General features: G+C 50.0%; 9 protein-coding genes across 9 annotated transcripts; 6 read left to right on the plus strand and 3 right to left on the minus strand.

Moving 5' to 3' along the window:
- Positions 1-456: 456 nt before the first annotated feature.
- On the minus strand, positions 457-1,284 carry CTAM01_16404 (uncharacterized protein; the record flags this gene model as incomplete). The annotated part of the gene is made up of 2 exons (XM_060532397.1): positions 457-833; positions 888-1,284. 2 exons carry the CDS (start codon positions 1,282-1,284, stop codon positions 457-459), a joined length of 774 nt encoding a protein of 257 aa, XP_060373023.1.
- Positions 1,285-4,126: 2,842 nt separating this feature from the next.
- CTAM01_16405 (uncharacterized protein) lies at positions 4,127-4,621 on the plus strand (the record flags this gene model as incomplete). The annotated part of the gene is made up of 1 exon (XM_060532398.1): positions 4,127-4,621. One exon carries the CDS (start codon positions 4,127-4,129, stop codon positions 4,619-4,621), a length of 495 nt encoding a protein of 164 aa, XP_060373024.1.
- Positions 4,622-5,176: 555 nt separating this feature from the next.
- CTAM01_16406 (versatile peroxidase VPL1) lies at positions 5,177-6,299 on the minus strand (the record flags this gene model as incomplete). Its single annotated transcript, XM_060532399.1, has 4 exons — positions 5,177-5,252; positions 5,310-5,498; positions 5,564-5,807; positions 5,876-6,299. 4 exons carry the CDS (start codon positions 6,297-6,299, stop codon positions 5,177-5,179), a joined length of 933 nt encoding a protein of 310 aa, XP_060373025.1.
- Positions 6,300-9,086: 2,787 nt separating this feature from the next.
- On the plus strand, positions 9,087-10,149 carry CTAM01_16407 (uncharacterized protein; the record flags this gene model as incomplete). The annotated part of the gene is made up of 3 exons (XM_060532400.1): positions 9,087-9,134; positions 9,191-9,645; positions 10,026-10,149. 3 exons carry the CDS (start codon positions 9,087-9,089, stop codon positions 10,147-10,149), a joined length of 627 nt encoding a protein of 208 aa, XP_060373026.1.
- Positions 10,150-12,618: 2,469 nt separating this feature from the next.
- CTAM01_16408 (aldo/keto reductase) lies at positions 12,619-13,874 on the plus strand (the record flags this gene model as incomplete). The annotated part of the gene is made up of 4 exons (XM_060532401.1): positions 12,619-12,666; positions 12,723-12,982; positions 13,065-13,130; positions 13,211-13,874. 4 exons carry the CDS (start codon positions 12,619-12,621, stop codon positions 13,872-13,874), a joined length of 1,038 nt encoding a protein of 345 aa, XP_060373027.1.
- A 630-nt stretch (positions 13,875-14,504) lies between these two features.
- Positions 14,505-15,954, minus strand: CTAM01_16409 (uncharacterized protein; the record flags this gene model as incomplete). Its single annotated transcript, XM_060532402.1, has 2 exons — positions 14,505-15,713; positions 15,886-15,954. The coding sequence occupies 2 exons, from the start codon at positions 15,952-15,954 to the stop codon at positions 14,505-14,507; spliced, it is 1,278 nt and encodes a 425-aa protein (XP_060373028.1).
- A 1,157-nt stretch (positions 15,955-17,111) lies between these two features.
- CTAM01_16410 (RTM1) lies at positions 17,112-18,159 on the plus strand (the record flags this gene model as incomplete). The annotated part of the gene is made up of 3 exons (XM_060532403.1): positions 17,112-17,292; positions 17,370-17,621; positions 17,687-18,159. The coding sequence occupies 3 exons, from the start codon at positions 17,112-17,114 to the stop codon at positions 18,157-18,159; spliced, it is 906 nt and encodes a 301-aa protein (XP_060373029.1).
- Positions 18,160-19,346: 1,187 nt separating this feature from the next.
- On the plus strand, positions 19,347-20,927 carry CTAM01_16411 (uncharacterized protein; the record flags this gene model as incomplete). Its single annotated transcript, XM_060532404.1, has 2 exons — positions 19,347-20,275; positions 20,327-20,927. 2 exons carry the CDS (start codon positions 19,347-19,349, stop codon positions 20,925-20,927), a joined length of 1,530 nt encoding a protein of 509 aa, XP_060373030.1.
- Positions 20,928-21,742: 815 nt separating this feature from the next.
- On the plus strand, positions 21,743-22,681 carry CTAM01_16412 (subtilase; the record flags this gene model as incomplete). Its single annotated transcript, XM_060532405.1, has 3 exons — positions 21,743-21,955; positions 22,052-22,133; positions 22,218-22,681. The coding sequence occupies 3 exons, from the start codon at positions 21,743-21,745 to the stop codon at positions 22,679-22,681; spliced, it is 759 nt and encodes a 252-aa protein (XP_060373031.1).
- Between the last annotated feature and the right edge of the window lie 1,924 nt (positions 22,682-24,605).

A 24,605-nucleotide genomic window follows, 5' to 3' on the forward strand; every position in this document is an offset into this window, starting at 1 on the left:
TGGGTTTCCTTTTTTAAGCCCAGCTTACTGCTGAGTTGGCAAATCGCATGCAGTGCAAACATCTATTCCAGACTTTTTGTCACAGGCCTTGCAGCACCTCAGAGGCGTGATACACTTGCTGCTAGCTAGGGTGCGCCTGGTTGGTAAGCACCTCGTCGTACAGAGACAATGTTCACATCCCTTGCAGCATGTCATCTCACTTAAATTCAGCACGAAGAAAGTGTGTTTGTGGATTAAATTGTTTGAAATTCTTGTTGGTATCTATGTGACAGACTACACATTATTTGCAAGAACAAGCCCCTCCTGTTAAAATAAATCATGACTTCATCGAGGTGCGCGCGTGTATGGGCAGCCCCGTACAAACAAGAAGTTCGGTCACATATGTGCAGAGTTCCACCCTCCAGCGGCCCCCAGCGGCTATTTTTTGTTGTCCTTTCGGAATTGCACGAGGCAAATTTACAGAAGGAGAGCGAAGATGGCGGCAGCCAAGCCGGCACCGGAGAAGGTCATCAGCGCAGCGCCGGCAGTGACAACGGTGGTGGCGGTGGGAGAAGCACCGCGGGTGCCGTTGGTGTGGGCAGTAACGGAAGCGGTGGCAGTAGCGGCGGTGACGGCCTTGGTGGCGGTTCCGACACCCTTGTTGTCGTTGCCGGTGCCGGTGCCGGAGGAGCTGCCGGAAGATCCGGAGGAACCCTTGCCGGCGGTAGCGCAGGTGCTGAGCTTGTCCTGCATCTCCTGGAAGATACCATCGAAGTGAGTGATTTCATCGCCACCCTTGCCACCGGCAGGGAACTTGGTGGAGATGGAGGTCATCAAAGTGTGGACGTTTCCGCCTGGAAGATGTTAGCGGCGTGGTCTTGGAACCCTGCGCCATGAAAGCGACTTACCAATCTGAGCAACCCAGGAAAGAGTGCTGTCGCAGATACCTGCCTGGGCGAACGAAGGAACCTTGTCGCTCAGGTCAACAAGAAGCTTGTCGCCAGCGGCGTTGAGCTCGTCAGAGAGGGGCTGGAAGGCGATGGCCTCATCCATGGTCAGAGCCAACATGGCAACCGCGTTGTAAGTGGCAGTGCGGATGGTGGTGAGCATGGTGGAAGAGGCATCCTCGAGGTCCTTGCCATCACCGCCAGCGTAGGCGCAGATCGAACCATCAAGACTCTGGATGCCATTGAGGACGGTGGTCATGATGGTGTTGACCTGGCTGAGCTCACGCGCGCAGAGCTCGGGGGTAGGGGTCGCAATGACGCCAGCGGCGAGGAAGACGATGGGAGTGGTGAACTTCATTTTGATGGTTGTTGGAATGAGAGTAATCAAAGAGTGACTGGTAGCGAGTGATGTTGGAGAGGACGAGGAAGCAGGCTTTTGAAGGCGGGTGGCTGTTTTGATGCTGTTGACTGATGATCTAGACATGGGAGATCGACAGTCCATGTGCAGTGTTTATATATCCATGCCAACTTGGCCATCCCAGAGTTGTAGATCGCTCTGACTTTCTTCTCAACCCCCTGAGTTACCCCAGATAATCTTAGGCGCGAGGTAGAATCTCACGTGTGTGGGATAACGGGCGATGGCGGCTAAGATTTCTCAAACAACGCCGGCGCAATTGCTATTTTTTCCGATTGTCTTCCTTTCCCTCCCTCTAGCCTTGTGCTCGGACAAGCATAGGATCTGACCATGATCGATTTTTGGTGCGCGGCAAATGATCAGCGGCGGGTGGTGAGGGCGCCACGCGCACGCTAGATCAAGCCGTTTCTTTTTATGCGGACATGGCGCGAACCTGGGGGGATTAATCAGGAACGCGCCACATCCTGTGCACCCCAAACCGAGTCATATTTCGAGAAATTGGAGGGGACTTTTCTTTCTAAGCACTAGTCTACATGCATGTCTAGCAGTAATAAGCTCTTCTGCGCAGGCTTCCAAGTCTAGTTGCTCGCGGGCGAACACAGGCGTTGTGACTGACCGCGTGCGGCTTGGCAGCTGTCTCGCCGAACGGCTCAGAAGGATCACAGTGGCTGATTCAGACAGGCTTTCAGCTGGCGCAAAGACCTGATGGATTGGCCTTAATCAGCATGCCACAGATCAGAGTGCTTGGCTTCGCGTTGTTCTAGACCTTGTCTCGAGGCTCGCTCAGACTGTTATGATTGTCCTGGCTGCATTCATGGCAAACAACCTCAAACACAGTCAGGATAAGCGCGTTGTAGTAGCTTCCATTTCAACTTCGGCCCATTCTGGAAACTTCATTGCGGAAGAGCTGTGCACATCTTCGTTGCCCTGCTCGTGACTCAATTAGTGCAATTGTGCACAGAACTTCAGCCGCTCCCGCAACTCGCCCACCTCATTGTTTCCAAACAAGAAACCGTAGGGCCGGCATATGAGAGGTCGGTTGTGAAGTATAGCATCATGGCGCTGCCTTGCGGCTGAGGTTGGTTTCGGTGTTTCCCGCTGTGGCTAACCACCCGCTTTTGCAACGTGCAGATGGAGTTGAAAAGCTGGAGGCTTGAGAAGCTTTTGGCACGGACAGAATTTGAGGGCTGATAGTGTATTGGCCGTCCGAAGAAGCCAATTCAGCCTCGTGAAACTGGACTCACGGATCATTCCTCCTGCGTTCTGTCAGCTCCACTCGGACAAGCAGCTCGTCCGGCAAATGTGTCTGGTTCCAACAGCCGAAGCTTTGCGCTCGAGCCCATCGTAGACCACGGCGAGACCCTCTCTGAACATGTAATTTCAGAGAGAAGAATAGTATTACGCCAAGTAGAGGCCGTAGATCATTCTAAGTGCTAAGTGCAACATGGCCCTCATGTTTTCTTCTTTCCTCTGTTGCAGCCAGCTTGTTACCACCTCCCAAGACCATGCAGGTCTCGGTGTGCAATATAAGTCAGAGGAAGTGCCGTGGATCTTTGCAGACAAATTTTGTTGCAACTTCTGAAGATCTCCCCGTCTTTTTCAGTTCTGCCGCGATTTGATGTTATCGACTTCTCATTTATCAGGATATCTAACAATCATACACGTTCGTTTTAAACGCTTCCATGTCTTCTAGGAAACTGCAAGTCATTCCCATCCACCTCAGGTAGGACTTTGCTCAAAGGTGACGGATAAGGTCCTTCAGCCCAGACTATGTTCTTGATTTCAGCAGAGTACTATATGTGCCGCACATCATTATTGGTAAGTCAAGCTAAGCAGTAGGTGAGGTATAGGAACTGGCGCTGGACGGCACATAGAGACAGAGAAGCAGTGATGCAACATACTGATATGTGTCTTCGAATACCTCAGGTAACGGCCAAGATGTTGACTCACACCAAATAGAATAGCTCAGGTGTTCCTGCCAGGTCGGCCTCGGAGATCCGGGATAAAGCCACTATCTATTAGTACCTTAGTACTCAGAAAACTGAGGAGACGTTGACCATAGACGCATCTTCCATAGTGGACATTACTTTCTTCATCACACCTCGACTCAGCGTCATGGAGCTCGGGCATTCATTCGATCACTTTTTGGATTCTTGAAAAACGTGAGGACCCCAGCACCGCTCTAGGACTTCCAGATATGGAACGGTGAAAGCTTCTAGTCACTTCTTGGTGATGCATTGATGTACATGAGACCTCTGTGTGATTAACACAGTACATTTCCACCTACTTACCTCAACTATAGCTAGAAATTCCCATTCTCAGCTTTAATTGAACTCAAAACAGAGAATACTAATCCTTGAATGGTGTATCCGAGGGATGCGTGAATTTACTAAAGGTCATTCGAGGGGCTAGCAATAAGTTACGACGAATGAGAACCAAGTCGTCTGATGTATGGCCATATGTATCGCATCGCGGGGTATATTGTGAGAAGACAGCCGAGGATATCATTGGTCGTGTTTAGTAATCCGTCTCGGCTGGTACTTTCCTCCCAGTCTGAATTCTTCCATATATCCATGTGAGAAAGTATTAGATGTGGAACTACAAAAGAAACTCAACCGACCTGACTACCTGAGGTATCCCCTGTGTCTGAGCTCATATCTCAAATACAGCCTCAGCTTCCTACGTTCGAAGCCTTACATCTTCCAACCTGTGCAAACATCTTCCCGAGACCCCAAACGTATCGACGATCAAACTTTACAGAATCGTCGAAGAAGACTCGCCAACCATGTCTCAACCAGTCTATCAGATAGTAGTAACTGCTGATGAGGACAAAACCACAGCCTCGAAGCGACGTGCTATCTACCTCCGTCCATTTCTCCTCTTCTGGCTCAATTCCCTTGTCTTCGAAGTTGCAATGCTCATAGTCAGCATCGCTGCCTTTTCAGGATGGCGCAGTATGTTCCCTAAGTTCATGTGGACCATCGTGTTTTGCCCTCTGGGCATGGGAGGCGCCATGGGAGGCCTCATCAACGCCTTCATTGTCGATCGCATCTACGGAAAGCGAGCAGTCCATTTCGTCGCAATCCTGAGCGTCCTGGTTCTAGGGGCGTGTAACAACCTATGTTATAACTTGGATCTCGTGTTCGGATGGTTTGGTGCCCAGGACCATTTCTGGTGGTGGCACTGGCGGTATCTGGGGGTTTGGTTCGTTGGGTACTTCAACGGCAGGATGATGTTCACGGATGAAGGACAAAAGTCACTTGCTGATTTCGGTGTTTAAAACTCCAGTGGATTTGAGAGATCGTATATTATTTATGTGTTGTCTTATTCAGGTGTTGTCTTTCATCTAGCCAGAACTGTTCAAAGAGAGGTTGGTTCTTGCGAAATAATATACATGAAAAGGACTTCTATGAACACACTTTATATACCTAGGTACCTAGGGGAGTGGACGTTCAATTCATTCCATCACTGACCTATCTTGTCTACCTATACTGGGATCAGAGTCCAAGATACAGAATTTGCGCAAGAAATTCAAGAATCAAACCTAAGTAGCGATAATAATGTGCAATTTGTTTTGGCCATATGGCATCTTCCGTTTAAAGCCGAAATTCAAACTACAACTCATTTGGGGTCGGGTCAGAGTACGTATTTTTATCTAATATTTTATAATACTGAACATCAATCATTAAACTCTATCACGTCATAAATCTCGTGAGATCAGGAGATCTATCACACCGGCAGCTAACGTTCAGCCCCCAAAGAAAATAAGATATTAACATGGAATCATCGCCACGTTCAGTACATGCGATCAACGCAGAGCCACTGCTTTAAGAACTCAGAGCCTGGTGATACTGTCGGTGCAATCGGCCAGGTTGTTCTTATCATTTCCAAACAGTGCCATTTTTTCCATACTACTCCGCGTCAGTAATCGAGCATACATGCAATTTTCTCATCATGGAGTAACTCACGCGTTGGTAAAGCTGCTGCTCCACTTATTCTGCTGTCCGATGAAGCCCTGGAACTTCTTTCCGATGTCTCCAGAGGTAGAGGTGGAGATTTTGGAGTCCGACGGGAACACAAAGACGCCCGGTGCAGCAGTGCCCTTAGTCGCGAAGTCGTATGTCTCCTTGTAGTAGCTGACGTCCCATTTTCCAGGCCTGGTAGTGAATGATCAGCATTTGTATAACGATGTTGAATTTCATGACATGATGAGGCGACTTACGTTGAGTCTTGGGACGCGTTGGCCTTGGTCGTATCGACAAAGTTTTGCGTCGAGGTGCTGTGAGCCCCCAGGAGCGCAGCAAGAGCCTCGGCGTCAAGGCCCTTCTTCTGGAAGAGTGCAACGAGTACGTCGGCGGAGGCAAAGACGTCAGGCAAGCCACCATCCTTGGCAGACGTGGTGCTGTCCGCACGGCCGATGAAGGTCTTCACCTTGGGCCCCCCGGGGCAGAGGAAGATTGCGGCATCTGAGGCGTGGGATATCAGCAAAAGAATACTTCCCACGTGACTTTTCTGATTTCATAGCGAGACTTACTTCCAGCGAAGACAATCATGTCCGCAACGGTAGTGTTGTACTTGGTTGCAAGACCCTGTAGAACACCGGCAATTTTCTGCAGGCCCCTGTTCTCGCTCCTGTTGAGTTCGACATCAGGGTTGACACCGACAATTAGCGAGCCGTCGCAGCCACCGTTGAGGCCTTGGGAGGTGTCCCAGGAGCCACAGTCATGGAAGATTGCGCGGATAGATGCGCGTGCGAGATCGTTGCACTGAGGACCACTCATGAAGAGAGAGTTGAGCTCAGTGTTGACTTGCTTCCAGACTGCTGGGCACTTGGCTCCGCCGCGAGTGTCAAGACCCTTTGCGACGACGGCACCAGAAGAGGCATCTTCAGCGTGGGGGAGGACTGCGGCATTGGCGAGTGCCAAGAGGCCAGCGAGAAGGAGGCTTGAAGCGTGCATTACGAAAGAAAGATGGGGCGATGATGCGGTCGACGGGAAGGAAGACGTGCAGTGTCTTGGCAGTGGTTGCTGTGGAAGATGTCTGAGAGAGGATGCCAAGAAGTCAGAATTCTTAATGTGAATACACCATCTTTATAGATGTGAAGAACGACTCAAAATCCCTGCTCTTCTCAGACATTCTCACTTTCTCGCATGCACTTTCGATCCGATCCAGACGCATCAGAAAGTCCGGCGGCAAGGTCAAGCCATCATGTCGGCCCCGGTGGTATGGTTACCCCATGGGCAAGCCGAAGGCACTTGGACTATCATCGCTGCTGACATGCCTCTTAGCCAGGCTTCATTGTACTGCAAAGTGTTGTAAATCGGGTGTTGTCAACAGCCTGGGAAGCTTACGGAATCCGAAGTCTCTAGCGTCTAACGGCATGCGAAACGGACATTGTATTCTCGGTGGCGGCTGAGCAGGTCCGGCAGAGCCAAAGCTATTAGTGCGCTTACACATTGACGCCAAAGGTATCTCGAACCAATGAGAGAGGCACCATTTCCAAAAGGAAAGTAGTTTGAAGGTAAAGAGAGCCGCATGGACATGGACAAAGAAGCACAAAAGGGGAAGGGGTCGATCGTGAAACACAGGAACAGAGCGCATCCAGTGCCATGGGTCCTGAGACCTTTCATTCTCTATCAATTCCATTAAGGCCGTACTGCAGATACTATATCTATTCGCCGTATATGCCAGTAGAAGAATCCACGTGCAACAAGTGGTTGCGTGATTAAAACGGGATCAAGCCGCAGCCGAGTCCTGACCAGACCACCGGGTCAATCACAGATCTTGACGCTTAATTATCAAGATTCAACGGCTCCGTGTAGCGCTAATGTCAGTCAGTCAATGAAGTTCGGTCGGCGATCATGTCAACAGCCTTCGGCCAAAGTCTGTCGTTGATAGTCTGCCCTTCAGACCAGCGATACGGCGTCAACCACCGACTTTCAGATGAGAACCCAAGCTCCTGATGTGAAAAGAGTTAAAGTCTCCCATACTGATCGTCTAGAGGTAAGCTGACATGCGCATTTGCAGTGTGACTTTCGCGGCCAGTATGTCGGGTAAGACAGGGTCTGATACGGCGCCTTGGCCAAGTACCTAATCTGCGGGCCAGACATTGACCTGCGTAACACACAGCTCGACCGGCGAGGGGTTCCAGAACCCTTTACCCCAGTTGCATGCGCACTGATGCCACAGAGGCCCAGTGCCTTGGACCAAACTACAGGCGTTGGCCAGTCCATTCACGATCTGAAAGACGTCTCTGGAGGTGCAGACTGGGCACGGGCGCTACGCACCATTTCTCGGCCGATGTCTGCAGCGTCATGCAGATTCAAGCCCCCGTGATTGGCTGCTTTCGTCCGAAGCCATGGTTTGGACCCCCATTGCATTGCAATTCATCTCAACCTCCTTCCATGCATGGCCAAAGCGTGGAGTACATAGGTGTTCCGGAGAAGCCACGAAATACCAGCCACGCGGTTTCCATTCAATCTTTTACAATGTAGAGAGGTAAGAAATGGAGTAGAGGCGAGGTTGTATCAGTCTGGCGGTGTTCACCTTAGAATTCAGCTCGCAGTAGATTGCGAGGCTCGTAGCTCAAGGCCGGAGCATTGTGACAAGACAGGATATGGGTCGGAGTTCACTGCTTCCTTGGCCCCCTAAAATCCACCGCTATGAAGATTCCTCGACCTTGCGTTGGATTATTAGAGAAGGAGAATTTCACGCTGCGTTCCACAGAGAGTTTGTCCATCCGTCATGGTATTCTGGGATGGTTCATCTACATTGCCCACGAGTCAGTGATCAAGGGATCCAGAAGCTGAAGGGGTACTCGAGACAGGCGTTCCAGTATCACAGAAACAACTGCGAGAATTGGAGGAAATGGATCTCAGCAGGTTTAACAGAGCTGCCAAGGAAGAGAAAGATTTTCGAATCTCATATTCAGGACGGCTAATGAAAACAAGAAGTCGATTGATTGAGATCGGAATTATCGGATATGCGCATTGAGGTCTGACAGCCGCATTCGAGGCCACCTTGGTATTTGACAGCTTCTCACGCGAGAGGCCTCAACAAGGAGTCGGAGCTTTTCAAGACGCCCTACCTCGACATCAGTGGACTACAACCAGCGATCATTGCGTTGATATTCAGAGGCTGTTCGCTGAACAGAACATAGAATCATCCGCGTTTGCTATGTCTTTCATATCTCTTTCAGTGCGACGTAGTGGCCTGCATATTTTCGTATCTTCTTTGTAGTGGAAGAGAGGCACAGGGAAGACCGGGACCAGCTTATTCAAAGGGAAAGGTGGACGAAGTTTGCTACGATCAAAGCAATCCAGGGATCCTTGTTTCAAGAACAATACACACTATTCAGTGCTCAGTCAAAGAGTTGGTTAAAGCTCCTTATTGGACGACAGGAAACCAAGAACGCTGTTCACATTCGTGAATTTTGGTATTCGCAGCCCTGGGTGTGGAAAGCTTCAAGCAAGAGCACTTAAGGATGGAGCCGTGCCGACTGTTGAATGCGAAGCCACTTACTGCCAGTGGGATGCCTTATCCGAGTCAAATCATACCTGGACACTCTTCAACAACTCCTGAATCTGTCTCGTACCATTGCCTGTGCCTGCGTTCCTCAGAAGGTCGTTCTAGCTTGTTGTCTGGCTCTGATCTGAGCGGTGCACGTCTGCCATCAATCTCTCCGCCTAGCAGTCAGCTCGGTTATTGGCATAGCTATCTTTTACTCTTCCTTATGAATCTCCACCATGGACTCAACACACTACAACCCGAGAGATAGCCCTTTTGTTACAATTGTAAGTAATATGGAATGGATTGACATTCGAAATGACACCAATTTTGACATTTTCAGCTCGATGTCCCTAAATTCGGAACACTTTACTACAAGATTGGAGAAGACAATCCCACAGAAAGTCGTAGCACTTCCGAAGTTGTGGACCTAGCCGTGACAATTATGGACAACCGCTTTTACAACCTCGATCTGAAAAGGGATGGCAAGGACGTGAATCCTGACTCTGAACTAAAACAGAAGTTCTGTCAGGTCATTGCAATGATCAAAGACAAAATTCCCAGGGAGAAACTTTTCGTGTCACTTAAAGTTCAAGTACCGGAACAGGAAGCCCTAGAGGCGGGGGAGAAATCCCAAGAGGCGGAGGAGAAATCCCAAGAGGCGAAGGCGAAAGTCGTGACACTTGAAGTCCAAGACTCGAAGGAGAAAGCTAAAATCCTCGAAAAGAAAGTCCTTAAGTTCTTGAATAAGTTCTTGACTGAGTCCTTGGCCTCAATGAAGCTCAAAAGCGTAGACCTGTAAGAAGTCCCCCTCCTCTGTATCAATCACCACGTTTGAAAGCCAACTCACGTGCGCTATGCTGATATCAGTGCTAGTATTATTCTGCATGATGAGAACCGCACTTCCGAAACAGCCGAGGTGGTTTGGAAGAAGCTGATAGAAGAGGTCACAGCCCAGAAAGATGGAAAAGGAAGAGCCCAGTTTCTTGGGGTCAGACCTTGGAGCAGTCAAAATGATACTTTTGTGCTCGTCGAAGCACTCCAAACCCCAGCCGTCTATCACCAACAAGCCTTAGTCTTGCCCAATTATCCCGACCTGAAGTCCTGGATGGAGGCACGTAAACACACCAAGTCCAGCTTTGTGCGGCTTGCTAAAGTACCCAAAACAAAGATCACAGTCCAGGATCAGAAGAGTACATGGCCATTGGAGTTGGTGACAATGGACACGGTACATGTCCTCGTTGCGCTGCACGGGAAATCATGGCCAAGTACAATGATTCTCGCCTGGCATATGGCGCATGATGAAGAGATTCGACAAGCTGTAAAAGACTGGCAGATGCTAAATCGTCAACAGGAACGTGGAAATCATCCAATGCCGGTCTCAAGATCGGTGATAGGGTTGGAGGCCGGAGAGGCGGCAGGAAAGAAAGAACGCGAAGAAGAGAGCGGAACAGGGAGCAAGAAAAAGATCGATGTTAGCAGGTATAAGGATGCAATGAAGGTTTCGTTATCGCCTTACCACCAGGGGGAAATCAAGGTGATACTTGATAACTACTTCAAAAGGGGTTGACGTCTTTTGTCAACTACCTAACGTTTACGAACAGTAAGTACCCACTATTTTACTGACGTTGTCTTGCAGTTGATGGGATAAGTACTCAAATTCTCTAGAGATCCGACGTAGTAATCTGTTTCTCACGACATTAGAAGTGGGTTAGTGTTGTTAAACCTCCGCGTACCTAGTCTAATCTTCGCGTAACCGTCTTGGTTTTCTATGGCTTTCCACAATTGAGTTTCTTCTACAAACCTTTGAGCACGGGCTCAGTTGAAACATGTCGGTTATATATACTCACGTAAAAATTTCCAATGAGGATATGGTTGAAATAGACAGGCAAAAGTTCGACTTGTGACAGCGCATAAAGCTGAGAAGACTGCTTGAAACCAGCTGGTCAAGGAGGAGTACTTTGTGTGACCACTAAACTCGAGCTATCGAAGAACCGATGCTGGAAAAAGCCAGTCACTCAGAGACATCCGAAATCAGTTGTATTTGGGCAAATATACCGTCTTTTACGATAGCTTGTCCGGTTCCCACGTGATCGCAAATATACCACCGCCTGCAGACAGCTGATGGGGAGTTTCAGAGCCCAACACTCTATGCACATGCGCATTAACGCCCCAGACTCCAGACTTTGTCAGTCTTCTCCAAGACCCGGATTTCGTTTGAAGTATTATAGGGCGAGCGCTGAGGATCATTCCCAGCCGTGATCCATAGCGTCGTGGAGAATTGAATCACCGTGGTTGGCTCACCGGTCTAGACCTTAACCGCGGTACCACCACGTGCAACGCACGAACACAATTCGACCTTCATCCCGCTGCATTTAACCAACCTCGCAGGTTTATCAAGAGTGTATGTATGAGGTGAGTAATTGCATTACAAGGGAATAATGATCAGGGTGTCGCAGCATCAATACTAAGCGGTATTGTCTTGGCAAGAGAGTGTAAAATTAGGTAGGTAGTTTGCATAAATCTGGGCAATTTGGCAACAGTTTATCAACTGGAGCCGCGAAATACTTCCAAAATTCCGTTTCCCAAATAACTTGTCTTAATCGAGAAAGTAATCTAACTTGATTCTTATTCTGTCCTGAGATTCGAGACAAAATCCTGATCTATCTCAACTGTCAGACGTCAAGATTTCCCTACTGCTGCTCCATCTTGCAAACACTAGGATGCAGCTGGGCCCGGATCATGTATAGTCGAGCTAATGTCCACTGCGAAGCTTACTCGATATGAACATTACATACCTATGCCACGATGTAGTCACCGTGTTCTATAAGTCGTCTTCATTGTCTACGAAAGCATGGTTCTGTCCCGAACGCAATGAATCTTCGACTTCCTGCCTGAGCCCTCTACCGAGATTTGGCAGCGTCTACTTCTTTTAATTGCGCTCATACAACTAGGGTATTCATAATTGCATACTTGCTACCTCTCCAGCATTTCTAAGACCTCATAAATCTTGATTGATATCCACGAATCCCAGTGCTTCTTTTCCACAGTGCTTCAGAGCCAGATTAGTGTCTTTTCTGAGCGTGGCCACCCATCTTCGGAAGTAATACTGCACTGCAGCAACCTTCGAAGTCTACATCGACATGTGACCGGAAATCTTTTCGTCCAGAGCAGCCCACATGTGCGCAACTCCGAACTTTCTTGCCCTTGCAAAAATCTTACCATGTTCGTGCTTTGTTCTGGTCAAGAGTTCTCCGTCGGTACGGTTATCGAACTTTGAAAACAGTGTGACTAGAAAGAAATCAACCACGTTGTTCTCCTTTGAGAGCATTTAGTCCCCACTTCAATAAGTGGGTGAGGGTTTCGTTGGTCTCGTCGATTGATCTTCTGTGTTCCACGTCAAAGAAATGGGGAAATCACATGCATGGTTGGCTGGAAGAAAGCCAAGCAAAAACCCTGTGCTTGAGTGAAAAGTTTTGGCTGTTCAGGGTCAAAGAGATGAAAGAAGTTTGCTTTCAGTCAACAGGGATGAAAATCGTTGTTTCTTCAGAAGATATCCGGTGTTCGTATTCAATGAAATAGCGACCATTGAACAAAGATCCTACGATCATGCCGTCATATTGGAATAGGCTGAGCGACAAGTACAAATTGAAGCTTGACCGCGCTCATCACAAAGACAAGCTTCGACAACCTCTGCACTGATTCTTTTACCATCCTTTCCTCAACATCGCTTTCTTTCATCCTCGCCCCTATTACTTTCTCAAATCAAACATGGCCTCGACAACGCTAGAGGAAGATCCTGAGCGTTATTATCCAGTCGTGAGTGGCCTAAGTTCTTCATCCACATCGACTTGCTTTCTAATGCCAATCTTCAGCTTGACCTTGCATTTGGAACACTCTACGTCTCCGTTAAAAGTCATTACTCGGCCAAGTTTGTGGACGTGTTCAGGCAGATTCTGGAAGTAGGCATTGTCTCCTCCACTGATCATATTGAGGATGTGGAAGAGCAGGAAAGGAAAGTCGGCAAGATCATCAAGAACAGTAAGGTCGATAGAAAGGACTTCTTCGTGACTATAAAAGTCCACGCTCCGCTGCGGAACGCGTCTCGGTCAAAGCGCTTCACCTTTCAAAAGCTGTGAGATGGCACTGACTTTCTACCAATGACTACGTTATGTGTAATCGCTATGTCACATGATCTATGCTAACATCTGCGCTAGGAGATCCGAGGCTGACACTACCATGAAAAAGACCTTGGAGAGACTGCAACTCGACTATGTGGACCTGTAAGATGGCTGTCTCATTAGACCAGTCGCCTTGAATGGTTGCAACTTGAAAGCAAGAAGTATGCTAATATTTCTTCTAGCATTCTTCTGCATGATGCTCACGCTGTCATCAAAGACCAAGCATTCAAGGAAGCCTGGGAGATTTTGGGGCGTTTTACGAAAGAGATCGATGAGAAAACGAAAAGCACCCGGTGCAGGTTTAGAGGACTCTCAAACTTTGACAAGAGCAACTTTGGGATAGGAAACTCAGAAGTTGCCATCGAAACCACGTCACTTCGTAGCGGCGATTTCCCGGACTTTCGCCACTATCAGGAGGGAAAAGATAGCAAGGCCTATCATGACTGGATCCAAAGTGGTAGTGAGCTGGAACTCGGAGACGAAGAGGCGCGAAGGGGGCTTCGTAATATATTCAACCACCGGGCGAAGTATTTGCATAAGGTGTTTAGAGATCACTCGATCTCTGAAAAACCCCGCTTCATGTTCTTGGACCCTCTGCCGTTTCATAGCAGGAGTGTTTCGATGTACGACTTCCTGGGAATGTTGGGTTCGGGTTTTGGTGCAACACCAAGTGACGTCCTGGGAAAGTGGGCTTCTATCACACCACAAATCCGTTCTTCTGGTGTAGTGGGAGAACTAAAAAATGAATTCCACATGTCGGAATTTGACCGCGGGCGAATCGACTTTTCATTCAACTCGACGTTCAGGATCTCGGTAACGGCGCAAACACCCGAAAATCATCAATAGACAACCAATAGAGAGATGATTAATGAGGGGGCAACATGACTCGGTTGGAAATGTGTCCCCGTTACGGAGGCCATATAAGAGAGAAACTTGACTTAAGTTTCCTCTCGATCAGTAAAGCATTATTAAAAATATATCTAAATGCATATTTTCTCAGTACACAGACAATATACCCCTTGATCTACCTTAGTTCCGATACCTGGATGTTGACATCTGGTACATATCGCTTTACTGTTCAGCTGCAACGATATAGTTTTGGCAAGTTAGTTTGACTCTATGAGGAGATTCTCAAACCTGTTAATTTCCGACACTTGGCTGACTAGATCCAGTGGGGTGACATCTGATATGACGTCAAGAAGCTTTCCCTGAGCGGAGATCGTGTTGAAAGCTTTTGCCAAGTTTCGACTGAAACAGTTCAGAGAAATAAGAGAAGGCTTCCTACGTGATATGAGAAAGCCGAAAGTAACATTTGAGGATTAGTGCTACCAGGAAGATGGTCAAGCTATCGAAAATTGATTCAAGCCATTTCATTCGCATCAAGACATTGAGGTAGGGTAGTGGATCGTCGTCAAACTTCGTGGAAGCTTCGGCTTCCCCTGATTCGACATATTTACAACTGATGGGAATACTCAGTCAAATATGCGCATAAAACTCATACACCTGCTTCCGAGGCCACCTCACAGCCTCCAACAACACAGGATGTCCCGCCAACTGCGCATCAACCATAGCAAACAACCTCTTCGACCACCCCCGAAGGAACCAAAACGTCGGCTCGAGCACACACAAGAACACGGAAAAGTACGCCAGCAGGACCAGGCTGTACGGGTTCAGGGCGTGTATGTCGGCCATGATGTTCTCCGAGATGACGTACGGCCAGAAGAGAATCATGCCGACCTCGAGGTTGGCGCCGGCATGCGCCATGAGGTAGACTGCTTTTTCGAGCTCGCGCACGGCTGTCACGTACTCTTCGCGCGCGCTGTCGTGGAGGTTTTCTGTGTAAAAGTCTAAGAGGCCTTGGATTGCTTCGAAGACGTCGGGTGGGAGTGGGGAGTTGTGGAGGGGTGGGAGCCTGTTTAGTCTGTCAGTCTTGGGAATAAGAATTTCTTGATGGCGGGTGTCGACGCACTTATATGATGGATCACTCGGGTCAATGGTCCATATTCCTGTCGCCATTGGCGCAAATTCCGTCCTTACAATTTTTGTCTGATATGGTTCGAGGATCGCACGAATCCCTCGCACAAAGATGAAGACACCCATGATATCCGGCTCGGAGTCGAGGTCCTGCCCCATCAGCACGGGCAACGAAGCGACGTAGAAGACGACGAGCGACGCGAAGCAGAAGAATGGCTTCCAGTTTGTGTCGTTAACGGTGTGAAGCTGCGTTCGGAAGCCCTCGAGGCCTGCAGTCTGATGTGACGTCGCGAGTTCGAGGTACTTGTCCCGCGCCGAGGGTATCAAATACGCCTTGTGCAGCGCCGCGATGGTGAGAATGCCGTGCATGACAAAGGGGCAGTCGTAGCCGATTTCCGGCATGGTGACGCGCCAGACGTGTTGCATATCCGGGCGGACGGAGAGGCTGTTTGCGGTGACAAGCGTGAAGTGGTGCATCAACTCCAGGCCGTGGCCCCAGTGTCCGATGGACGGAGCGGGAGAATGGAGCCTGTCATGGTCGATGGCGGCGTCTAGGAAGTTGTATGGTGCTTCTGGGCTGAGGCCGTTGACAGATGGTGTTGTTGTTGATCTTTGGGGGGTGATGTTTGCTGGTGAGGTCTGTGATGTTGAGAGACTGCATGGGATGCCGTGTCTTGAGCAGTTGAAGCAGGACGGGTATGCTTCATCGCACTGGGTAAGTTCAAGCTATCAGCAAACGGACCACAGATGAAGGGACGTCCTTATCTGATTGGAGGCTAGGTTGATTGGGTCCAAATCTAAACCCCTTACCGCGTGTTCGGTACGCGGCAGCCAAGTTAGGGTAGGTAGATGAGGGAGGGAGGGCTGTCAGTGTGTCACCTACCTTGACTTTCCTCCGCTTACAGTCCCTACAGCCAGTGCGGGACTTGGTATGGGAACGACGGGTTGCCATTGGATCGGAAGATTGGGCAACGGACGAGGGATGGCCGTTCCGTCTCAGATCCTATGTTGATGCAAGAAAATTTCCGCGTGTAAGGTGACAATACCTTAGGTCTTTGTGATGGGTGGGTGTACGAGGGTGCGAGCGGATCTCACGCCTACAGAAGTTTGTTCAGACTGGAACCGACTACATAAAACGCAGACAGCACCTCAGTCAAATCAAGCGTGCAGAAGGGAGAGACAGGAGAGAGTACGAACACGCGGGTTTTGGCCATAGAGAATAAGAATAAAGAAGGTTGATGGAAGATTGTGGACACGGGGTAATCCGCCAGCCGACGGCTTTACAGTTGTCAGTCAGAGTTCGATGTGGTTGCGAAGCAGAGATGCGGGAATACGAAGCGAGCAATGCGAATACTCGCAATTGCGGAGCCCCGCTCCTTAGTAAAGTGGATCTTCCGGCGCTTGACATGCACGGCCCACCGTTCCCGGGTGCCCAAAAGCGTCCGGATCCCGGCGTCTTTCGTCAGCCCCTGCGCCCGGTAGGGACGCCAAGTCGTACTGGGACAATCGTGATTGGTCCCGTACTCAATACGTCTTTGTACGGCCGGGTCAAGCCCACTGTCCAAATTTCTTCGAGAATTCCTTCCAGCAGATTTGACTGAGGAGAGACAAACGCTCGGGACGCAGAGAGGGGCGCAGTGATACTCGCATCCCAGGCAGACAGAATACAGAAGCACTACTGGCCGGTAGATCCTAAGATTGGCGAACGGTGCGCCAAGGGTCCTTCTAACTTGCCGTTTGTGAGCTGTACTGGTATCTTTTGCGTGGCTGAGTCTAAGGGGGTGGAATACGATTGAACCGATTTGTTTATTGGATGAACCACACAACGTGGACCATTGCCGTCCTAAAGCGAAAAGCACATAAGCATAATCCATTTCGCTGCCTTGAACCTTGAGATAGTCCCATCATCATACCTTCTTTACCTAGAACGACACTCAGCGAGCGGAACAGCCTGCATCGAAGTCCCAGGAACGCTCCTTTCGATTTCATCTGGATCTTCCCCGACCCTCTTTTCCTTGAACGGCCAGCTGCTGTACTTCTATCGATCCATAGTCAACAATCGAAAGGCTCCTCTCCATCTCGTTCTCGTAAAGTGCCACGATCGCAAACATGGCACGAGGCTGTACCCCCGACTATGTCAACGCCGAATGGTCGTTCTACCGTTTCGAGCCTTCCACAGCAGCGGCGGTGTTCTTCTGCGTCGTCTTTGTTCTCACTACTGGTCTTCACATCTTCCAACTCATCAGAACCAAGACATGGTACATGACGGCCTTCGTCATCGGTGGACTGTGTAAGTGCTCTGAAGAGAACATCATGTCCGTCCCTTGCCTATGGCCTGATCATGAGCTTACACCATTCTCCGCACAGGTGAAGTGGTTGGATACGCTGCAAGAGCGCAAAACACGACACAAGAGCCCGGATGCTGGACTCTCGGCCCCTACATCATCCAGAATGTCCTTCTCCTCATCGCTCCGGCCCTCATGGCAGCCTCCATCTACATGATCCTAGGTCGCATCATCATGTTGACCGACGGAGAGAGCCATGCCTTGATCAAGAGACGCTTTCTGACCAAGGTCTTCGTTTCTGGAGACGTCCTTTCGCTCCTGATGCAGTCCAGTGGTATGTGCATTTGCCCTTTTTGGCCAACCTGTAGTAGTCGGCCATCACTAACGCGCGTGGTACAGGTGGTGGTATGATGGCGTCCGGCGCAAGCATGATGGATATTGGCGAGAAGGTCATCATCGTCGGCCTCTTCATTCAGCTCGCCGTCTTTGGCTTCTTCATCGTCGTGGCCGCCCTCTTCCACCGCAGGATGTTGCTTGTTCCGACCGCAAAGTCTCACCAGCCCGAGATCCGCTGGCGCTACTACCTCCTGACGCTCTACGTCACCAGCGTTCTGATCTGGGTGCGTAGTGTCTTCAGAGTCATCGAGTACCTGGAGGGCAACAAGGGCCACCTGATGACCAACGAAGCGTACGTCTACGTCTTTGACGCGACGCTCATGTTCCTCGTCATGGTGTGGATGAACTGGTTCCACCCGAGCGAGATCGGTCTCTTGCTTCGCGGCGAGCCACCCATCAAGAACGGACTCGAGCTCGTGATGATGAACAGAAAATTTGGAAAGATCCAGAACGAGAACAGCAGCATGAGCGCTTAGGGAATCGATCGAGAAGAAGCTCTCAGGACTTGGGGCCGGGTACTTGGTAGGCGCGGGGGAAGGCGCTTGATTTCAGAGAGCCTTTCAGGATAGACTGCATCTGTAGATTCAGTTAGTACGTTTCTGGGATGGCCCAGGCCATGCCCATTGTTTGAAGCATTTCATTTGTTGGGAATAGAGGTTGTTTGGAAACGGCCGATGGGACTCCCGCGACGGAAAACGCGATCGAGAATGCAACAGGATAACAGCAGCCATACATTTGCGGTTAATATCGATTCTAGATGGAGAGCGTGTCTCATCCTTGGGTTTAGCGTTGCATGTGAAGACTCGGACATTCTAGAGCCATGATGACGAGATTGACAAAGTTGATGTTCTTGGTAGGTAGGTAATGCGAAAGAACGCCTAACGCAATGAAGAAGTCCAGGGGCTCGGGGTGTCTTATCGTTATCAGAGCTCCAAGCTGATAAGATAAGATACGCGAGGCGAACGCATAGGTCAGTGACCTTCCACGGCGGGGCGGACGATCTGCAGGAAGGGCGCCCGGAGCCGAATAAAGGCATGATCGGCGGTATCAACCCCGCATAAGCTTGCTGATACGTTGGAGCTCCAGCGGGCCTCAAGGTGCGGCTGCCGCCTACCTCAGCAATCAACCTCTCCTGACGAGTCACCCAAGGTGCCAACCTGAGGTAACTACGGAGTAAGGTCAACTGTCTAACCGCTTCATTCCTCTCGCCTGGACGCAGCAACGATTGAGGGCGGTTGTCATCTTACAGCATCAACAGCAGCGCAATAACCATCAACCTGAGGCCCGACGATTGCCTTATCTGCCCTGCCTTTCGCAAGCCGCCGGCATCAGGCTGCACCTACCTGAGGCTCTATCCGGCAGCCCCATCCGCGTCACCTCCACGTCTCGCATCGTCTCACCGGCATTAGTAACAGTATTCTGCTTCCGTCAACCTCTCTTTTTTACGAACACGACATAGCTTGTATGCATGCGCACCGTCTCAATACTCTTGTCGTCAAGTATTAGGTAGTTAAAGTGCCACTTCCCTCAATGTCTCATCTCGCCGTCCTGTTTATCAGTTGCTAACATTCTGAAGCACATTTTGTAGCTGACCGATACCATTACTCTCTACGTTCGATTCGCTAGCAAGACAAGCCGATCCTAATACGATCCCGAATACATGATGGCCGGACCCCAAAGCCCAGCCAAGCAGGGGTTGGAAGAGTGGGAGGAGATTGCCGACGACTACTCTGTCGTGTCACTCTCATCCGATGACGAGGACGGTAGTGCCCCTCTCGCAACGACGACCACAGCCAGCAAGCCATCTTCGACTGTTGGAACGCTAAAGAATGCCGCTGCCGGTCCTTTGGCGACTGAAGACGCGAGCTCCTCTCGCCTGACTTCTGCCAAGCAAGCCTGTAGTTCAACAGCAGCAGCAAGCAGCGATCAGCCACCAAGGCGAGACCTCCTAGATTTACTTGGGAACTCCCTCCTACCCAATGAGGCCATTCAGCCAATCTGGAATTCATACCAGACTAAGCAGCAAACTCCAACGCCGCCACTGAAACCAAGCAACGGCAAGGAAATCGAGGGGCTGAATCGAGATATCGGCCGCCTAACAATGGGCAACGAGGACGCCGACGAGGCTGAGTCATCGAGTAAACCAGAAGGCACCTTGGGCGAAACCCTGGACTTGGACGACTCCTCGATGAATCCTACCATCATCAGCCAGAAGCTAGAGTCTCTTGGCGAATACCTCCTTGACACATTCAATCGGACCAGCAAGGAGTTGACTGGCTTTGACAAGGCGCCGGCTATCGCCAACAGTTGTCAAGCCCTCATGGCGAACATCAATGATCTTCGTCCCATACTCGCTGATTATGCATCTCAGTGGGACGCGAATGTTGAGAAGGAAATTCCCCTCGATCCCAGTGTCACGCTCTGGATGGATTCTTTGCGTACTGTTCTTGCAAGGCTTCGGAGAAAAGCCAGAGCCTGGCCGCAGCATCCGGCAAGCGAAGAGGCAAGGATCCGTGCGAGCTTGAACAAGTATGCTGCTGCACTGGACAAGCAGGACAAGCAGATGCAAGAGTTTCTGCCCATTATACAAGCGTAAGTCATCGTCTCCCGGCATCGTCGTCCTCGTCACTAACTGTTATCAAGCGACTTCAACACCTACCGGACACAGGATATGCAATTTCCGGTAGAAAACACGGAAGATTCCGCCAACAGCCCTGGACGTTCAGGCCGCATACCGACACGTCCCACGTCTCGTCTTGCCCAAGTTCGAGACGCTCTGTACACACTCAAGGACCAAGTTCAAAATACGATTCATGTCCTCGCTATCAGCCACCACTTCCTTCCCCAGACTGCCTCCGAGACTGCTGTAGCTGTTGTTCAGTGCCTGAGGTCTACTGTCAACGCCGCGTCCCTCGCCCTGACCAACAACGGCTCGGAATGGCTCGAGAGTGACTCTGGTAGAGCTCATATTGGGTTGCTGTCCCATGCCGAGTTCAGCAATCTGGACCCCACGATGCTGCGGGACTACGCAGCGCGACTGAAGCAGATCTGCGACCTCATATCCGACCCGAATAGTCATCAGCGTTGGACTGAGGAGATGATTAAGGACCATTATATCTACATGTTGGTTGAACAGGAACAACTTGATGCTCTCCATAACATCGCCTCTGCACTCGAGGAGATGTTGCTACCACAACACATGAAGACCAAGACCGAGTTTGATGATTTCTTGAAGGAGATGTAATGATTTCGCAACAGGAGACAACAGAACCAAATGGACCACATATTTATGACATGAAACAGCGGGCTGGCATTGGGAACTATGAGCGCAGCTTTGAGCGGGAACGTAATGATTTTCAGGATTGGATGGCGTCATGAGTGACGGGTTTTGATGAACAGCGAACCAAGATGGACACGGAAGCTTCCAAATGAACTTGACAGAATGTATTGTTCCTTCAGCCGTATGGCTCAATAAAGTCTCGAGTATCAATGGCGCAACTCTCCTGTGTGAAACATAGTTTCTCTGACATATCCATTGCGGCTTTTGCCTTATCTTGAAGTGCTTGAGATTTGCCATATCTCCGGCTTCTGCTTCACGATGGTGGTGATAACGACACCATTTGAACGCGTAGAATAGAGCTACTTGTCTAGGTCACCTCTTACCGTCGATAATTGTGAATGGTCCAAAACTTATTGTTATGTAGCTTGTCATCATTCAAAAAAACGCCGGTGTTTCAACGTTTGAACAGAGAAGCCCTGTACAGGTTCACTGTCAAGCTTAAAGGGCTTAGAGCAGCACGTGGGGCGGTTATTTTGGTCATTTTCCCCAGACGCCGATTCCGCACGAGCCGCCTTCCAGAAAAGGACCCCTAAAACTGCATCTTCCTTAACCCTTGTTCTTAAGTGGGCCTAAACTGGAATAATCAGGCCATTTTACAAAAAGTTTGCCCGCAGAATCTGTCTTTTTACAACTCTCAAAAGGGAAGAATTCTGGTAGAAATTTCATTTTCTTCGGTTTTGTTTTGATCAAGTCCAGTCAGCCCCGTCAAATTAGTCGCCATGCCTCCGAAAAAGATTGAAGTTGTCAAGGACAATGTCGTGGCGTTTGGCAGGGTCAGCAAGAACCTCAAGATGGGGTGCGTCGGCCTGCCCAACGTGGGCAAGTCGAGTCTGTTCAACCTCTTGACCGAGCAGAGCGCCGCTGCGGAGAATTACCCCTTTTGTACGATTGAGCCCAACGAGGCGAGATGTGCTGTTCCCGACGCTCGATATGTAAGTTGAGAGTCGAGATACGAAAAGATTGCCTATTAAAAAGGGTCACCTACCTTAATTGAATATGTGGCTGAAACGTGGGCATTGTGTGTGTAGGACTTTTTGTGTGACCTCTGGAAGCCGCCTTCCATGTACCCCGCGTATCTGCAGGTCACCGACATTGCTGGCTTGATCAAGGGTGCTTCGACGGGAGCGGGACTTGGAAATGCTTTCTTGTCTCATATCCAGGCCGTCGATGGCATGTTCCACATTGTCAGGTAAGTCAACATGTCCCTCGGCGGCCCCGCTTCCACCGCCTGGACCACCGCCATCAACGCCGCCTACAACTCCGGCGTCACCACCGTCGTCGCCGCCGGTAACGAGGCCCAGAACGCCGCCAACGTCTCCCCCGCCAACGCTGCCAACGCCATCACCGTCGGTGCCATCACCAGCACCTGGGCCATTGCTTCCTACTCCAACTACGGAACTTCCCTGGACATCTTCGCCCCCGGCAGCTCCATCCTGTCCACTTGGTACACCTCCACCACCGCCACCAACACCATCTCCGGTACCTCCATGGCCTCCCCCCACGTCGCCGGCCTCGTCAACTACCTCCAGTCCGTCGAGGGCCTCAGCACCCCCGCCTCCATCGTTGCCCGCATCAAGGCCCTTGGTACCTCTGGCAAGATCACCGGTACCCTCAACAGCTCCCCCAACCTGGTTGCCTACAACGGCAACGGCGCGTAAGCGGTTCCTCGTCAAGAACCGGCAAATTTCGTCAAACCGACCGAAAGCCAGCCGCGGAGGGCGAGAAGACGTTCCGCCCTTTCCGACGGCCAAGAGCGTTTCGCAGCTCGCTCACCTTTGTACATGAAGGAGTTGGGATTCCCTCATCAGAGATGAGCGGGGGAGCGCTGTTTCTTACGATAGAATGAGGATGTTTATAAGACTTCGCTGCCTTGGGTTTTGGACCTTGGCTCTCCCATTTTTGAGATTTGTAGGTGTCATTTTGGGCATATATAGTTGATAGGACAATAAAGAAGATGCATCTGAAAGTAACTTTCCAAGTTGGCATTGTGATTTGAAGCCGAATGTACATCAATTGAGGTCATCACTGCAAGGGTGATCACTGATCAGAGCGACAAGCTTCGTCGTCTAGACTCACACCTCTTGGCGAACGGGATCCTTACTCAATGGGGTATTAATATCAATTGCATCTGACCCGCCCGCCACAGCCTGGACTCTGGAGAATCGCGATCCTTGACCGGCATTTCTTCCCTGTAATCTCGTATTCTGAGTCTTGGCAGTTGTCATCTCTTTTGCAGTGTACCTAACGCTCTATGGTAGGATGTCATGCGAATGAGTAGCTGGGTCAAGTGGTGGAGATGCAATGCGACGACTTTAATATCATCCGGGGAGGGCGCTGGGTAAGGGTTCTCGCGGGGAAATAAGGATCGTCTCCCCCAGGTTCAAGGACTCGGGGTACCCTGGGGGCTGGTACTGTGCCCCGACTCCCACTCTCCTACCATACTCCGCGCCGATCAGCAGAGCATACATGACAGGACCAAATATTCGGGCCCCTTTGACAGACGGAGTCATTCAGCAAATCATCAGGCTTCGTGGCTTGGCGTGGGTTGAGTTGATTTGCTTGATGAATTGAGGTTTTGCGTGCGCACATAATTGCAGCTGGGGATGTGCCTTTTTGAACACTTAATTTGCCGTTTTCTCATTGAAAGCGATTATCTCAGAACGAGATTTAACGTAAAACCATCTGGTTCCTCAGAAGCAAGTTGGTGTTAATTTCGTTCCTCTTGTGGAGATCAACTCCGCCACATATGGGACCATGTCGACTCATGTGTAAGTGGGATAGCCCACAATAATAAGTTGTCCGGGGCCACATGTGTCTTAATGTACCCAAAAGACTCATACTCATATCAGAAAATAAACCCCGGTGCATCAGCCTTCATTGCGAGAATACTTGGAAACGATTTTCAGTCCTACGTTGTCCCCATACTCCCCCAATGTCCCCGGCCGCCTTAACTCCGTCAGATGTCATCCGACATCAGCCTCTGACAGAATGACCTTGAAACAAAACCTTCTTATATTGACAACATCTGCGCAGGCTAGTGATGCTATGTTTGTCGTGAAAGTGACCTTCCTTCGTGAGTGACGAATTGAAACAAGAGCTAAAACTGCAATGCACCGGAGACTATTAAACTTGCGGATGCGATTCTTCTTATCAGTGTCTTTAGTGGTTCTGGTGAAAAATCAACACGGATGACTTCTATGCTGCCAGGATTCGAATAGAATTCAGGTATATCAATATGTGGTAGCTTACTATCAGACTGTCAGTTTTACAAATCGTGATTACAGTCTTTGGATGACTGGCTTGAAGTGAGAATACGCGTAACGTGAGTAGGCATGTCGCTAAGTCAACATACCCACTTCCTGGCACCCCCCTGTTTCTGGCACCACAAAAACGATGGGATCACAACCCAACCTCCTCATTACTATTAACTATTGATCCTCAACCACACCCACTACAATACAGCTGCCAGCCTCACTAGGGCATTCAGAGTCGCTGGATTCAGCCGTGATAACCTCCTTTTCACCCGCTTCGATTTGAGCCCGATGGATATCCCTGATGTTCGCGAACTTCGTATTGGGATCG

This window comes from Colletotrichum tamarilloi (genome assembly GCF_030869305.1).
Source record: "Colletotrichum tamarilloi strain Tom-12 chromosome Unknown Scaffold_219.1, whole genome shotgun sequence".
Classification (NCBI taxonomy): domain Eukaryota; kingdom Fungi; phylum Ascomycota; class Sordariomycetes; order Glomerellales; family Glomerellaceae; genus Colletotrichum; species Colletotrichum tamarilloi.